This window comes from Panthera onca, chromosome F1 (genome assembly GCF_046562875.1).
Source record: "Panthera onca isolate mPanOnc1 chromosome F1, mPanOnc1 haplotype 2, whole genome shotgun sequence".
NCBI lineage: Eukaryota > Metazoa > Chordata > Mammalia > Carnivora > Felidae > Panthera > Panthera onca.
This window is the reverse complement of record NC_138355.1, coordinates 4623378-4640341: the sequence shown is the minus strand read 5'-3', so window position 1 is coordinate 4640341 and position 16964 is coordinate 4623378. Positions and strand designations below refer to the sequence as shown.

General features: G+C 43.5%; 1 protein-coding gene across 1 annotated transcript in view; it reads right to left on the bottom strand.

Annotated features, from left to right (window-relative positions):
• DNAH14 (dynein axonemal heavy chain 14) overlaps positions 1-16964 on the bottom strand; it is a 323430-nt gene that overhangs the window by 67666 nt on the left and 238800 nt on the right. Inside the window, exons 63-66 of the mRNA XM_078440753.2 lie at positions 13487-13618; positions 13025-13120; positions 2640-2780; positions 1302-1517 (exon numbers count right to left, since the gene is read on the bottom strand). Coding sequence (XP_078296879.2) covers positions 1302-1517; positions 2640-2780; positions 13025-13120; positions 13487-13618 — 585 coding nt within the window. The remainder of the gene's footprint in view (positions 1-1301; positions 1518-2639; positions 2781-13024; positions 13121-13486; positions 13619-16964) is intronic.

The window sequence follows — 16964 nt, the reverse complement described above, 5'->3', positions numbered from 1 at the left end:
CTTTTCTTAACCTGGGTCATGAACATACTCTCCTAAATTATGCTTTATTCCTGTGTCTTCCACAGTTGGGTCCACAGTTCAACTGCAGTTGACTTTTTATGTTTGGTGTGAGGTCATGGTCAAATTTCTTTTTTTCTTTCTTTCTTTCTTTCTTTCTTTCTTTCTTTCTTTCTTTCTTTTCTTTCTCTCTCTCCCTCTCTTTCTTCTTTCTTTCTTTTCTTTCTCTCTCTCTCTCTCCCTCTCTTTCTTCTTTCTTTCTTTCTTTCTTTCTTTCTTTCTTTCTTTCTTTCCTTACAGATATTCAATTACTCAGCCCTATTTACTGAAAAGACTACCCATTCCTCCCTGCACTGTAATATCAGCTTTGTCCGTGTGTGTATGGGCCTGTTTTGGGCTCTCTGTTCTCCTTTGGTGTCACTGTTTGTCCTGGCACACATATGGACCTTTAAGACTGTTTACATCTAATATAATTATGGATATGTTTGGGCTTAAGTTGGTTACTACTATTATGAAAATGAGAAGCCAGTATCTGCTTCTGAGACTTTTTATAGATTGGATAGTCAGTTTAAGTTATCACTGGGGGAATCAATCTAAAATTACTCTTTGGGGATGAATTTAAAAAGGGGTATTTCTTTTTTTTAACCTTCCAACATAGATCGACAACAAATATTTATTGATACGTGGATAAATGTGAGGTCTATATTGTTGGCTCTTTCTAAGAACGCTACCTGTGGTTCAGTAAGTTCACTGATTTTATTAATGAAAGGGGTTTCTGGGAGAGAAACTGGCTATACTTCTTAGGGTAGGTCGGGAGGATTACAACGAGTAAGAGGATATTCTGTGGCTTTTGCCCAGAGGATGGGAAAGAGATGGAACTAACTGAGGCATTAGAACTATAATTTAAAAGGGGCGCCTGGGTGGCTCAGTCGGTTAAGCGTCTGACTTCGGCTCAGGTCATGATCTCGCGGTCCGTGAGTTCCAGCCCTGCGTCGGGCTCTGTGCTGACCGCTCAGAGCCTGGAGCCTGTTTCAGATTCTGTGTCTCCCTCTCTCTCTGACCCTCCCCCATTCATGATCTGTCTCTGTCTCAAAAATAAATAAACGTTAAAAAAAAAATTAAAAAAAAAAAGAACTATAATTTAAAAAAAAAAAATTTTTTTTAAAGACCCGGAACAAATTTCAGTATTTTCCTTTGTTAAAACAAGTTGGGGAAAAGATCTAAGCCAAAACAAAATGCACTTACGCCCCAAATTCAAATCAAGAACAGCAGCCCCTTAACTGATAACAGAAATACGTTAGTACCTCGTGGTTTGGGGCCATGACTTCAACTAAAGAAAAGTTGGGCGACAAAGGGATGCTGTTTTCGGTGCAGAGAGTCTCCCATTTGTTCACAATCAACTGGCGAAATTCTGCTGTCAACGCCCCGCTGTAGACGATGCACGCTGCTGAAAGAAGCACGTCACCCCAGATTCTTTCCAACTTCTTGTCTATTTGATCGATTGTTTCTGGCCATTGAGTCTAAATGTTAACATAAAAGTGAGCTCTTGAAACTTGACATCAAATATGCTATCATGAGACATTTAGGTATTCATGGTCCTCTACTGGGACCCAGCATTGCTACCACTATGACCCTTTTCATCAGTGTTTGCATCAAAGGGAGTAATGGAGGACATTATAACACAAACTGTTTTCTGAGGATAACACGAGTCCTACCCTTGGATTTGTCAACAGTGTCATGTGTGTTAGGGCTGATAGCCATGTCAAATCCTTTGTGTGATGAAGATAATTTTTAACATAAGTAGAGTAATTCATTGTATTATTAATGATATTCAATAATAACAGTGATCGGCATTTATCGAATCCTAACGTGTCTAACCGGCATTTTACCTTGAACATCTCACTTGGCACTTCTAACACCCTGTTAAGTAAAAGCCACTGACTTCACTTTCGGAGGAGGAGGTTGAAGCTTAGGGAGGATCAGAGGGAATGTAAAACAGAAGATAAAAGAGCTCTAGAGGTGTTCCTCTCCCTTCCTGATGACATCCCCTCCCTCTCAGCCACCCTTGTTTTATGCGTTCGGCGGGGGTGGTCCCTGCGTTGGACCGGGGAGCTCATGACATACTCATGGACTCTGTGCCCCTCATCAGACAAGGGAACTGACGTCTTGGGAGCAAGAGAAAGTAAGGTCTGATCTGCATAGTCTGTTCCCTCTGTCTTAAGGCTACTTGACCAGGACTCCTTTGTTTATTTAAAAGAAAAATTTTTTTTTTACACGTATTCATTTTTGAGAGACAGAGAGACAGAGCACAAGTGGGGGAGGGGCAGAGAGAGAGGGAGACACAGAATCTGAAACAGGCTCCAGGCTCTGAGCCATCAGCACAGAGCCCGCTGCAGGGTTCGAACTCACGAGCCGTGAGATCATCACCTGAGCAGAAGTCGGACGCTCAACCGACTGAGCCACCCAGGCGCCCCAGGACTCCTTTATTTTTATCAGGAGTGTCTGCTGATCTCAGTTAAAAAGACTGGATGAGAAGAGAGTTTGAGGAGGTACGTGATACGACCTTCAGGGAAAGTGACATCTTGGGTTTGCCAAGCCCAGTAGCCATTAAGGACGGGACATAAAGCCAGAGAGAGCCACACCTTCTCGCCTTCCAGGCTGGTTAGTAAGACAGATGCACACTGCAGGCGCCTGGTGGCCAGTTTCCTTCTGTTTGCTAGCAGCTGCTTTTTGGCCACGAGGTCTTTGTAGGCCGCCTGCAAGGCCAGCACGTGTTCTTCCACCTGAAAGACAGTTCGTTCACTGTTGAGACCAAGTGTCACTCTCATGTTGCCTCAAGAGTTTAACTGTCATTTGTATGCGTATGGTGTGTAACCACTCCATTTACACATCCTGGACAGAGGATTGTGTTGACAAGAAAAATGTAGTAACTAAGTACAGGATTTCTTGATACTAAAGTTACTGTGTAAAATGCCACCTTCCTCACTAGGCTTTCTTACGAGCTTGGCCCTTGAAGATTCATCCTTTTCTGATTTATTTTTTGCACTGAAAATGTTGTGTCACATCCAGTTTCCTTCTCTAACAAAATGACCGAACTTCGTCATTCTAGATACGATGACCAGCCTGGAGGAACCGATGAGTTTTCGAAGTAAGGCTGGTCGGACGAAGTGGCCATTAGACTATCCGCAGGCAGTCAGCCGGAAACACATTTTCATGAACAGCCGATAAGACGATTTCCTTAAATTACCACTTATCTTGCTAGCGCCCTTGCTCAAAAGCATTTGAGCATCTGAGTCTCTATAGAAGTGACTGCCTACAGATATGGCTCAAATTTCTGGTCTTGTCAATAAAAGCCCCCACGGTCTGACCCCAACCCCCTCCTCCTCAATGCCATGTCCTTTCCCGTAATAGTACACTGTAGCCAGACTGCTTTTGTCCACATTTCTGAAACACTCCTTAAATGTGCGTCCTTCTGGGATGTGGCTCCCGTCCTTTCCTAATGCCTGAAACCGTTCCTTAAAGGGATGTAAATCCAAAGCATTCTTTAAAATTCTCACCACTTTGCAGCTGTCACAAAGCCTCAGTCTTGTCAAATCCACAGTTTATAACTGCCATTTGAGAAGTAATTATACCTTGCCTGTTATTATCTCTGGGGTTGTGGCCTTAGTATCCTTTTTCTTTTATTTTTTTTTTATTTTTTTTTACGTTTATTTATTTTTGAGACAGAGAGAGACAGAGCATGAACAGGGGAGGGTCAGAGAGAGAGGGAGACACAGAATCTGAAACAGACTCCAGGCTCTGAGCTGTCAGCACAGAGCCCGACGCAGGGCTGGAACTCACGGACCGCGAGATCATGACCTGAGCCGAAGTCGGATGCTTAACCGACTGAGCCACTCAGGCGCCCCCTTAGTATCCTTATATTATCTTTATGTTGTTATTTGTAGTTTTGAAAGATATTTTCATCTTCTCAAAATCTTTGAAGACTGTACTTAGCATGGGGACTTGAACACGGCAGGTTCACAAACTGTGTACACAAAACTGTGCTTACTGAATGCAGTTCATAATTTGTGATTTCTCCTCCTATTCTAAACATGTTATCCTGGTGAAAATGCCTAATCTTTAAACACATACACACACGAGCTACTTTTGGAGTGACTAATGATTTACGACTCACTCCTGGTTCACCCACAATCATTACTCCGTTGCTTCTACTCTGATATAAAATGTTGTAGGGGCGCCTGGGTGGCTCAGTCGGTTAAGTGGCCGACTTCGGCTCAGGTCACGATCTCGCGGTCCGTGAGTTCCAGCCCCGTGTCGGGCTCTGTGCTGACTGTTCAGAGCCTGGAGCCTGCTTCCGATTCTGTGTTTCCCTCTCTCTCTGCCCCTCCCCCGTTCGTGCTCTGTCTCTCTCTGTCTCAAAAATAAATAAACGTTATAAAAAAAAAATTTTTTTTTAAAAATGTTGTGTTTGCTTGCTCCTTCCCTCCGATTTGATTTTTCTGAGAAAACACTCTTGCTACTCATGGCCGAGCGAGTCATATAAAGATTCAAGCGAACGACTTACGGATTCAATTAAACACATGAAATCTTTCTTTTTTTTTTTTTTTTGTTTGCTTTGTACCATCACTTACTTACTTACTTAAATTTTTTATTTTCTTTAGTTCCAGTTTAATGTACAGGGTTATATTAGTTTCAGGTGTATAATACAGTGATTCAACACTTCCCTACATCACCCGGTGCTCATCACAAGTGCCCTCCTTATCCCCCATCTTCTATTTCCCCCATTCCCCCCACTCACTGCCCTCTGGTGACCAGCACTGTGTTCTCTGCAGTTAGGAGTCTGTTTCTTGGTTTCTCTTTCTATTTTCCCCTTTGCTTGTTTGTTTTTTTAAATTCCAAGTATGAGCGAAATCATACGTGTTTTTCTTTCTCTGACTTATTTTGCTTAGCATTATACTCTCTAGCTCCATCCACGTTATCGCAAATGGCAAGTTTCATTCTTGTTTATGGCTGAGTAATATTCCACTGTGTATATATCCGCATCTTCTTTATCCACTTGTCTACTGATGGACACTTAGGTTGCTTCCATGTCTTGGCTTTGGTAAATAACATTGCAATAAACACAGGGTTGCATACCTCTTTTCAAATTAGTGTTTCTGTATTCTTTGGGTAAATACCCAGTCGTGGAATTACTGGGTCATAATATGGAAATTCTCTTTTTAATGCTTTGAGGAACCTCCATACTGTTCTCCACAGTGGTTGCATTCCCACCAACAGTGCACAAGGGTTCCCCTTCCTCCCCATCCTTGCCAGCACTGTGGTTTCTTGTGTTGTTGATTTTAGCCACCCTGACAGGTGTATGATGGCACCTTGTTGTATTTTCCTTGACAGTCAGTGATGTTGAGCATCTTTGAACACACGGAATTTCTATTATATGACAACACTGTGTTCCCAAGGTAACGTGTTTTAGAAAGCTTATTTATTTCTGAGAGAGGTCAAGAGAGAAAGCATGCGCACATGGATGGGGGAGGGGCAGAGAGTGAGGGAGAGAGAGAATCCCAAGCAGGCTGCGTGCAGTCAGTGCAGAGCCGGATGTGGGGCTCAAACATGAACCATGAGATTCGACCTGAGACAAAATCAAGAGTTGGACCCTTAATCAACTCAGCCACCCAGGTACTCCCCAAGGTAACATTTTTAAATGAACGTTCATGTAATATAATATGTACTTGCGCTATTGATTTCCCCTAAGTTCCCTAGAGTTTTACGAACTTTTTTTTTACACTAGGGCACAGATGAACAAGAGACCTATTTTTAAAATGGGAGACAGAATATAACTCAGTGAGGAGAAAACCTCAGTGAAGGGCTTAAAATCAGTGGAGTTAACTACTACACTCACTTTTAAAGTATTAAGTGTATCTGTCAGTATTTTATATACATAAATACATTTCAAATACACTTGTGTGAGTTCAATGAGTTAACATATTAGCAACTTCTCATGAAGGCCATGGTTGTGAGCTGGAGGGGAATGGAGAGTATCAGTGAGTAAGGTTCTGACGGAAATTTAGACTTTATTTTTTTCTCGCCTACTACTTGATAATAATAAAAACAAATAGACAGTATTATAAATAAGTATTTGTTGGGTAAATGAGTGAAAATATAAAAAATACACAAAAAATCGTGAGGATCATGGGAATTGAGTACATACCAAAATGGAAGACACCACGAGTCAAGAATAAGTGAAAGGGAGTTCCAGTCCCAAATGGTGAGATGAGGAATCTGAACTCACCTGCTCTTGTGGCCACACCAAGCCTACGGCCATACATGGGGCCGTTCCCCATGAAAGAAATTCGGAAACCAGCGGAGCGACTCCTATACGTTGGGCGAACGAGAAGTACTCACATCCAAACATGGAAGGCTGAGACACACTCTCACCACAACCCCGCCCCTGGCACAGCGATATGCAAGAGATACACAAGAGAGAACTCCCAACTCCCAACTTCTCTCTGAAGGCAAAGGTTTTGAGCCCAACACCTAGTGTCTCAACTTTTAAGACTTCTGCCTGAGGGATGGGAGTCCGAACAGTTAGCTCTGAAAGCCAAGAGGGCCTGCATCCATGAGACCGCTAGACTATAGCAAACAAATACTTTCTGACTGGCTGTTCCCCCAGGACGCAGCACAAAGGTGGAGATAGAAATGCCTCCCTCCCAGGCTTTGCTTTAAAGAGGCCTCTCTGAATGAGGCTGTGGCCTGAGGCCACACTGAGCCAGGCTTCTAGCTTAGTGCACATTTAGGGGGGACCAGTAGGTACCATCTCCACATTCTCCCTTTGGCGCACTCAAGGTCTCTGCCCTCTCCCTGGAAGGAACTTGTGCACATATATGGCATCCCGGCCTTGGTGGCTGTGGCCCAGAGGATATACCACTTGAGCACCTGGTTTTGGTGTCCAGGAGCTCTTGCATTTGTGGGTCCCATAGAACTATAATAAACAAAGAAACAGATCTTAATTGGCTCAGTGCCGAGGACGCAGACAGAAACACCCATCTCCCAAGCTGTCCCTGAAGAGAACTATTTACACAGGCTTCCAATGAGCCTCAGTGCTGACTGAGATGCTCCTCTTTGGGACATTGATAGATCTTGGCACACGCTGAACACGGGGAGCCGCTGAGAGCGCACAAGGCTGCCTGGGCAGTCACAGTGGTGTGAGAGACAACCAGGAGCTCAGGCTGGGCTGATGAGGTTCATCCCCTCCTCTGGACCACTCTGTCAGGACAGGGAGGGGTGGCTATTTTATCAAATGCACAGAGACCAACACAGAGAGTCAAGAAAGATACAGAAACATAATTATTTATCCCAAACTACAGAATAATAAAGCAACTGACCTGAAAAATAAAACTACAGACTAATATCCTCGATGGATATAGATACAAAAATTCTCAACAAAATACTAGCAAACTGGATTTAAAAACACATTAAAAGATTTGTTACACATGACCATGAAGGATTTAACCCCTGGATGCAAGGGTAGTTGAACATGTGCAAATCAGTACATGTTTTACATCACATCAATAGAATGATCAAAATCACATGATCATCACAATAAATGCAGAAAAAGCATCTGACAGAACATAATACACTTTCATGATAAAAATTGTCAACAGACTGGATACAGAAGGAACAAACCTCAAGATGATGAAGGGCAGTTACAGGGGAGCCTGGGTGGCTCAGTCAGTTAAGCATCTGATTTTGCTCAGGTCATGATCTCGGTGTTTGTGAGTTTGAGCTCCATGTTGGGCTCTGTACTGACAGCTCAGCCTGGAGCCTGCTTCAGATTCTGTTTCTCCCTCTCTCTCTGACCCTCCCCTACTCACTCTCTCTCTCTCTCAAAACTAAACATTTAAAAAATTAAAAAAAAATAAAAAGCAGTTATGACAAACCCACAGCTAATGTTATACTCAACGGTGAGAAACTGAGAGCTTTTCCTCTAAGCTCAGGAACAAGACACGGATACCCGCCCCCTCCATTCTTATTCAATGTAGTCCTGGAAGTCCTGATTAGAGCAACCAGGCAAGACAAACAAATAGAAAGCACCTAAATCAGAAAGGAATAAGTTGGGGCACCTGGGTGGCTCAGCTGGTTGAGTGTCCGACTTCAGCTCATGTCATATCTCACAGTTCGTGAGTTCAAGCCCCGTGTCAGGCTCTGTGCTGACAGCTCAGAGCCTGGAGCCTGCTTCCGATTCTGTGTCTCCCTTTCTCTCTGTTCCTCCCCTGCTCACACGCTGTCTCTCTCTCTCTCTCAAAAATAAGTAAAGATTAAAAAAATTAAAAAAAAAGGAATAAGTAAAAATGTCACTATTTGCAAATGATGTGATAAAATCCCAGAGACTCAACCAAACAACTGTTAGAGCTAATCAACGATTTTAGTGAGGTTGCAGGATGTAAGACCAACACACAGAAACCAGTAGCATTTCTATACAGTAATAAAACAGTGTGGTACTGGCATAAAATAGGTACACAGACCAGTGGAACAGAGTAGAGAGCCCAGGATCAAATCTGGCAAATCTGGCAACTCAACAAGGGAGCCAAGAACACCCAACGGGGAAAGGCCAGTCTCTTCAACAAATGCTGCTGGGAAAACACGCAGAACAATGAAAGCAGACTCCTATCTTACACCACTCACAAAAATTAACTCCAAATAAATCTAAATACCATAGAACTGATACCATAAAACTCCTAGTAGAAAATGTAGGCAAGAAACTGCTCGACATTGGACTTGGTAATGATTTTTTTTAGCCGTAACACCAACACCACAAACAACAAAAGCAAAAATTGATTCATGGGACTACCTCAAACTCGAAAGTTTCTGCAGAACAAGATAAATAATCAACAAAACGAAAGAACAATTAACAAAATGGGAGAACAGTTTTGCTACCCATATGTTGGAGAAGAGGCTAATCTCCAGAGAACTCCTGCAATTCAATAACAGAAAACCACAGTATCTGATTGGAAAATGGGCTGAGGAACTCAACAGACATTTTCCCAATGAAGACACACAAAGGCCAGCAGGATAAGATGTTCAACATCATTCATCGTCAGGGAAATGCTGATCAAACAAAACCACAATGAGACACCACCTTGCACCTGTTAGAATGGCCATCATCAAAAAGACAAAAGGTAATAAGTTTCGTAGTTCCATACATATTTTAGGACTGTTTGTTCTATTTCTGTGAAAAGTGCCTTGGAATTTTGACAAGGGGTGGCATTCAATCTGAGGCTTGGTTTGGGTAGTGTGGGCGCTTTACCATATTAATTCTTCCCAGCCATGAGCATGGAGTATCTTTCCATTTATTTGTGTCTTCTTCCTTTTCTTTCTTCAGTGTCTTAACGTTTTCAGAAAATAGGTCTGTCACCTCCTTGGTTAAATGTATTCCTTGGCATTTTATTCTTTTGACACAATTGTAAATATGATTGTTTTCTTAATTTCTTTTTTGGATAGTTTGTTGTTGGTTTATAGAAATGCAACTGATTTTTGTATATTGATTTAGCATTTTGCAACCTTATTTTATTTATTAAAATTTTTTTTTAATGTTTATTTTTGAGATAGAGACAGAACATGAACGGGGGAGGGGCAGAAAGTGAGGGAAACACAGAATCCCAAGCAGGCTCCAGGCTCCGAGCCGTCAGCACAGAGCCCGACGTGGGGCTCAAACTCGGGAACAGCGAGATCATGACTTGAGCCGAAGTCGGACGCCCAACTGACTGAGCCCCCCAGGTGCCCCGCCTTTAAGTATTTTCTAATTTGCCTTATGATTTCTTCTTTGGCCCAGGGATTGCTTAAGAGTTTATTGTTTACAGATTACAAATCTTCACATATTTGTGAATTTCCCAGTTTTCCTCTGTTGTTGGCTTCAACTTCGATCCATGCGGTCCGAGAAGATACTTGATACAATATCGATCTTTTAAAACCCACGAAGACTCATTTTGTGGCCTCACGTCGGGTCTGCCCTGGAGAACGTCCATGTGCACTTGAGAAGAACGTGGGTTCTGCTGCTGCGTGGAGTGTCCTGCACTGTCTGTGGGTCTCATCAGTTTACTGTTCTGTTCATCCCTCTCTTTCCTCATCTTCTGTCTCAGACCCTTTAAATCTCTGATTTTTGCTTGTTCAGTCTTTCAAGTTTTTTTTTTTTTTTAATGTTTATTTATTTATTTTGAGAGAGTGAGAGAGCACAAGCAGGACACGGGCAAAGAGAGAGTGGGGGAGAGAGAATCCCAAGCAGGCCGTCCGCGCTGTCAGCACGGAACCCAACGCGGGGCCCAAACTCATGACCCATGAGGTCGTGACCTGAACCGAGATCAAGGGTTGGACGCTCAACCAACTGAGCTACCCAGGCATCCCTCAAGTTTTCTTTAATTGACTTTTAGTGACTAAGAATTTCCTGGAAAACCAGGCACATCATCATTTTAAGATTTATTTACATAGTGTTTCTAATAATTATTGGAAAAAAAGCCCAAATGGACATTTACGCTAAATTAAAAATTATAGCTGAGCCTTGAACACAGGGGTTAGGGTGCCGACCCCCCATGCAACTGAAAATCCACGTAAAACTTTTGACTCCCTAAAACTTCTCTTCTAATAGCTTGCTGTTGAACAGAAGCCTCACTGGTAACAGTCAATTAACACACACGCGGCATGTCACATGTATTACAGACTATATTCTTACAATACGGCAAGGTAGAAAAAAGAAAATGCCGTTAGGAAAACCATAAGGAAGAGAAAAATACATTTACAGGCCTGTCCTGGTATTTATGGGGAAAAATCTGTGTAGATGGACCGGTGCTGTCCGAGACTCGACTGCATCTGTTCTCGAGCTGCCTGCTTACCGGGTTGTATAACGTCTAATTGTTTTCCTTTAAGTTCCGAAGCAGACTTTTTCCTTTCCTGGATCATTAACTTGTGTGTGGGACAGAACTAGGCTGATGTAGGCACACCGGTTGTTAAAATGTCGAGCTATATCTGTGGTGGTTACTGAACGGGACTGCCTCATGCCCTGGAGAGCCCACTGTCGGCCCTACCCCTGCCCACCCTGGCCCTCTACCCCCCGTCAGTCCTCTCTGGTGGCCTCTGGACCTGAAGCTGCTCTGTGACAAGAGTTGGCGCTCCCTGGTTGGTGCCTGAGCCACAATGGCTGCCGGATACCTCCCATATCACTCCTGCATAGGAGAGTTTTGTAGGGTCGGAGGTCAGTGTGTGGGTTTGAGTGAGACGGCCTGGGTTAGAGCGTGGGCACCACTTAGAGGCTCAAGATGTTGGACAAATAGGGCGCCTGGGGGCATGAGTCAGCTGAGTGTCTGACTTCAGCTCAGGTCACAATCTCATGGCTCATGAGTTCGAGCCCCACGTCGGGATCTCTGCTGTCAGTGTGGAGCCTGCTTCAGATCCTCTGTCCCCCTCTGTCTCTGCCTCTCCCCTGTTCACGCTTCTCTCTCTCTCAAAAATAAAAACATTAAAAAAAAGATGCTGGACAAATGTTGAATCTTTCCATTTAGTTTTCTCCCTTATAAACACCGCCCTTATAAACCTTCTGAAAGCTGACCTGAGGATTAAATGACAAGTCTGTATAAAGCATCAGCATGGTATTTGCAACATATTGCACACACACCATAGATGTCAGCTATTATCCACACATATCTAAATATTACTATATAGGTAGGTCATAACCTGCAAAAAAATATTAGCAATAAAATGACTTATCCACATAAAGAAAAAAAATTAATAATTTCCTTCAAAAATGTCCAACACTTTATATATATATTTGGGTTTACAAGAAATGCCCAGGGGGCCAAGCAGGTGACAGAAATGCCTGACGTGACTTGGGGCTCATTATCGCCTGGTGAGCATGCCGGCCCAGGGCTGCCGGATCTTCTGAATTAATCAGGAGAAGACAGAAATTCAAATTTTAAATAAATACCCAGATTTAAATTAAAAAAATTTTTTTATGTTTATTTTTGAGAGAGAGAAAGAGAGAGAGACAGAGACACAGAGTGCCAGCAGGGGAGGGGCAGAGAGAGGGAGACACAGAATCGGAAGCAGGCTCCAGGCTCTGAGCTGTCAGCACAGAGCCCGACGCGGGGCTCGAAGTCACGGACCGCGAGATCATGACCTGAGCTGAAGTTGGACGCTCAACTGACTGAACCACCCGGGTGCCCCATTAAATAAATTCCCAGATTTTAAAGTGTAGATAACCACATTGAAATGTAGGGGTTTGGGAGACATTCCCTGCTATGTGGCCATCTGCAGGGTGCCACCTCACCCAGTCTCAGGATGTGTGTCCGAGGGCTGGTGACCTCAGTCCTGGCTCTCATAATGACACCCCAACTTTAGCTTAAAACCAAGACATTTAAGAAATAACCATGTCTTGGGGCCCCTGGGTGGCTCAGTCGGTGAAGCGTCCGACTTCGGCTCAAGTCATGATCTCACGGTTCGTGAGTTTGAGCCCCACGTGGGGCTCCGGGCTGACAGCTCAGAGCCTGCTGAGAATCTGGAGCCTGCTTCAGATTCTGTGTCTCCCTCTCTCTCTGCCCCTTCCCTTGCTCACACTCTGTCTCTCTCTCTCAACAATAAACATAAAAAAAAAACAAAAAAAAAAAACAAAAAAGAAACAACCATGTCTTTACAAAGCAACAGAGTAATTGATATAAACAGGTGGTTAAGGACAGTTTTTAAGAACACAGGTTGATACTGGGCGAGTCTTCGGTAAACTGAAGTCACAAAGCTCTCCTGGGAGAAATTCGGTGAAACGGGTCAATATACTACGGACACAGTAATAATTAGCATTACTGAGCGTCTTATTATGTGATGGCACCTTACATATAGTGTCTGTGTTATTTACTTAACCACAATTAATCTCTTCACCACCCTTGTTATCCTCGTTTTCTCCTGAACTGGTAAACTCTCCTGGGACAATGACTCTTCTTGGTGAGTCGTCTCACAAAGCGGCTGTAAGTTTAACAAGCAAATAATGCCTTACCAGCTGCAAACCTCTTTGTTTTTCGGCCAGCCTCTGTCGTGCAATTTTTAGGACACGTTGAGCTTCTGCCACTTGGATCTGCTTGGGGCCCACGAGCTGAAAAAGAAGGTCACCACACCTAAGTGTTCAAAAAGGTCAAGTTTGCCGTTAAAAATGTCGCTTTTGATTGGCAGGCATTTGTGTCAATTCTTATAACAACCTCTCCTGGGATGATGTGCACAAAAGGGGTGTGAAGTAACTCACTATGGTAACTAACACACACTAAAACAACTAAAACAGCACAGCTGCCGTAAATAAAACAACCCGACAGATGCACTTGCTATCTGCAGGCGTCGGCATAGGGTCTTTGAGGAAAGTGGTTCTCGTGAGGTATTCTGTGAGCACTGTTAAGCACGAGCTACTTCTGGGACGAGGAAGCGTCCCTTCCGGGCTGTTCTAGATATTTCCGGGGAAAGAGCGTACCTTCTGCACTTGATGATAGTTATTCAAAGCTATGACCCACTGGCACATAGAGCAACAGGCTATAGAAACGAGGGCGATCTTGTTTGGGTTGAAATCAGGGAAGAGCAAAATTTTTTTCAGCTTCATGAAAACCTAGAGAAAACACAATTCATGTATTACAAGAAAAAGACGTGCTGAGCTGAGGCTTTCTTCCCCCAGTTCACATGAAAGTGACATTTTATTTCGTATGAGAAATACTCAACTACTACTACTAATTCGGTGGCAGAATTAACGACACGTAGCCGCGGGTGCAACGGCCCTGCAGTAGAGGAGGGGGAAGTCGCTGCTGTAAACATCTGATTATTGCTACTGTTGTCACAGTGGCTTTGCTGTACTGTTTAAAAAGGAACTTTGTTTTATTTTTTTAAGTTTATTTACTTATTTTAAGAGAGAGACAAAGAGAAGGAGGGGGGGGAGGGGCAGGGAGAGGGAGAGAGAGAGTCTCAAGCAGGCTCTGAGCTGTCAGTGCAGAGCCCAACACAGGGCTCGATCCCAGGAACCATGAGATCATGACCTGAGCCGAAATCGAGAGTCGGACACTTAACTGAGCCCCCCGGCTGTCCCGGGAACTCCGTTTTAAAACAAAAGTACACCAGGTTAACTTCCTCCAGCTTGCAAGGTCTGAAGCCTCCTTGTGCACCTGAGGCGTCAGGGAGCAGGACCCTGCCCGCAGCTTCTGCTGCCCGAGAGGCACATCCGCCGGGCACGGTGCCTATTTAAAGGTCTGTCTAGTCAGGGGTGGCGGTGCGGCCGGGGGGACACGGAGGCTCACTGAGGACACTCTCTCGCTCATCCGTGTCACGTGCCAAGAGAGCCACCTCAGCTCCATGGTACTCCTTGTTCCGAGGTGGGCACATACTATTTCTCATCTACTTTGGGGAGCCAGAACCGGAATAAAATCTTTCTTAGACTGACAGTCCTTTTGTCTTCCTTTTCAGCCAGGCATTTCCCCTCTTGTAGGACAGAACCATTTTGCTAAATAATTGAGATGGCCGGTGGCCCATTATCGGATTACTACTGGCGTTCTCATTATTGCTTCGAACACTGTCATGCTTTTAACAACTTCTTTAGGTGAGCTATTATTTTAGCTTGAAAGATCTGTTTAAACCACAGGGAATCCTTTTGGCAAGAACGCTTCAGAGAGTGAGCAGCTGTTACGTTAATTCATGAATAATATGGACATCAACATTAACACTCTGCTAAACAATTCACCTTGTTCATACAGGGCCCTACATCCCAATAGCCAGATCATCATTCTAAGTAATTAATTAACTGTGAAATGAGCTCTTGAATGTCTGGCTTCCCTATTACGTATAAAGGAACGGGTTGCTCCTGTGACCTAGCATAATGTCTCCAGACTACCTTATTTTCTTCAATTTGTTCTATGCCCCAGTCTGTCCCCCATCTCCTCAAGCATGAACTAATATTTTTTAAGTGTTCATAAGAGTTTCTGGCACATGCTGTTCTATGGATATTTGTTGAGCAAATAAAAATAAATCTCAGGGATCTAGTTCAAGATGGCGATGCAGGAGGATCCCACACTCGTCCCCTCCCACGGACACACCGGGAACTACACACAGAACAGTTATCTCCAAAAGGAACCCAGACACGACCTGAATGACCCATAGACATCGGGTGGATGTTCTGAGACACCCTCGAAATGGGCAGGAGGAGCTAAGACGCAATCTCGCCGTAACCTCCACTCTTGGCACAGTAACCCACAATCGGGAGGGAACTCAGCAGCCCAAGCTTCTCTCTGAAGAGTAGAGGGCTTGAACCCCACATCTGGCACCTCAACTTTTTAAATTAAAAAAACTGTTTTAATGTTTATTTATTTTTGAGAGACACAGAGAGAGAACACACAAGTCGGGGAGGGGCAGAGAGAGACACACACAGAATCCGAAGCAGGTTCCAGGTTCTGAGCTGTCAGCATGCAGCCCAAGGCAGGGCTCGAACCCATGAACTGGGGGACAATGACCTGAACTGAGCTGCAACACCTAACCCGACTGAGCTACCTGGGCACCCCTGCACCTCAACTTTTTAGACCTGCACCTGAGAGAAGATACTGGAAACACCTAGTTTTGCAAATCCATAGGGCTTCTATTCATGAGACCCACAAGGCCACAGTGAGCTGAGAAACAGTCCTGAGAGGGCTGGTGCAGAGACATATGTCAGTGAAAGAGGCCTATTTGCTTCGACCTGAGGGTCAGTCTTGTAATTAAACACACCTCCAAAAACTAGCAGAAGAAGAACGAGTGGAGTCCAAAGTTAGTAGAAGGAAGAAACAACAGGAACGAGAGCAGAAATAAACGACATAGAGACTGAGAAAGCAATGGCGAAGATCAATGAATCTAAGGGTTGGTTTTTTCGGAAAAACAAACAAAATTGAAAAACCTATAGCTAACTCCCCAAGAGAAAAAGAGAGAGTGCCCAGAGAATAAAGGGAGAAACAAAAGAGACATCACAACTGATACCACAGAAGTACAAGTGGGTCACAAGAGACTGCTATGAACAATTACACACCAACAAATAGGACGATTTAAAAGAAATGGGCAGATTCCTAAAATCATACAGCTTACCAAAACTGAATCATGAAGAAATAGAAAATCTGGACAGAATAATTATTGGTAAGGAGACTGCTTTCTTTCTCAAAAATAAACATTAAAAAAAAAGAATAAAATACTTAGAAATAAATTTAACCAAGGAGGTGACAGACCTTCCAGTACCCTGAAAACTATAAGGCACGGATGAAGGAAACTGAGGAAGACACAGTAAGTCAAAAGATACTTTATACTCACCAATTGAAAGAATATTGTTAAAATGTCTGTAATACCCAAAGCAATCTACAGATCGAATGCAATCTCTATCAAAATTCCAATAGCATTTTTCACAAAAATAGGACAAATAATCCTAAAATGTATATGGACCCACAAAAAACCCCAAATAGCCCAAAAGTCTTGAAAAAGGAGAACAAGGCTAGAGGCGTCACACTTCCTGACTTCGAACTGTGTTGCAGAGCTACAGTGATCAGAACAGTGTGGTACTCGCATAAAACAGACACACAGGTCGATGGAACAGAGCAGAGAGCCTAGAAATGAGCCCATGCATATATACAGTTGATTCATTTATGTCAAAGGAGCCAAGAATATATGACGGGGAAAGGACAATCTGTACAATAAATGATGTTGGGAAAACTGCACAGCCACATGTGAAAGAAGGAAGCTGGACCCCTATCTCACATCACACCCAGAAATAACTCAAAATGGATTAAAGACTTGGAGGTAGACCTGAAGCCATAACACTCCTGGAAGAAAACACAGGTGGTGAGCTCCTTGACATCGATTTTGGCAATGACTTTGGATTTGACACCAAAAACAGAGGCAACAAAAGCAAAAATAAATAAATATGACTACATCAAACTAAAAAGCTTCTTCACAAT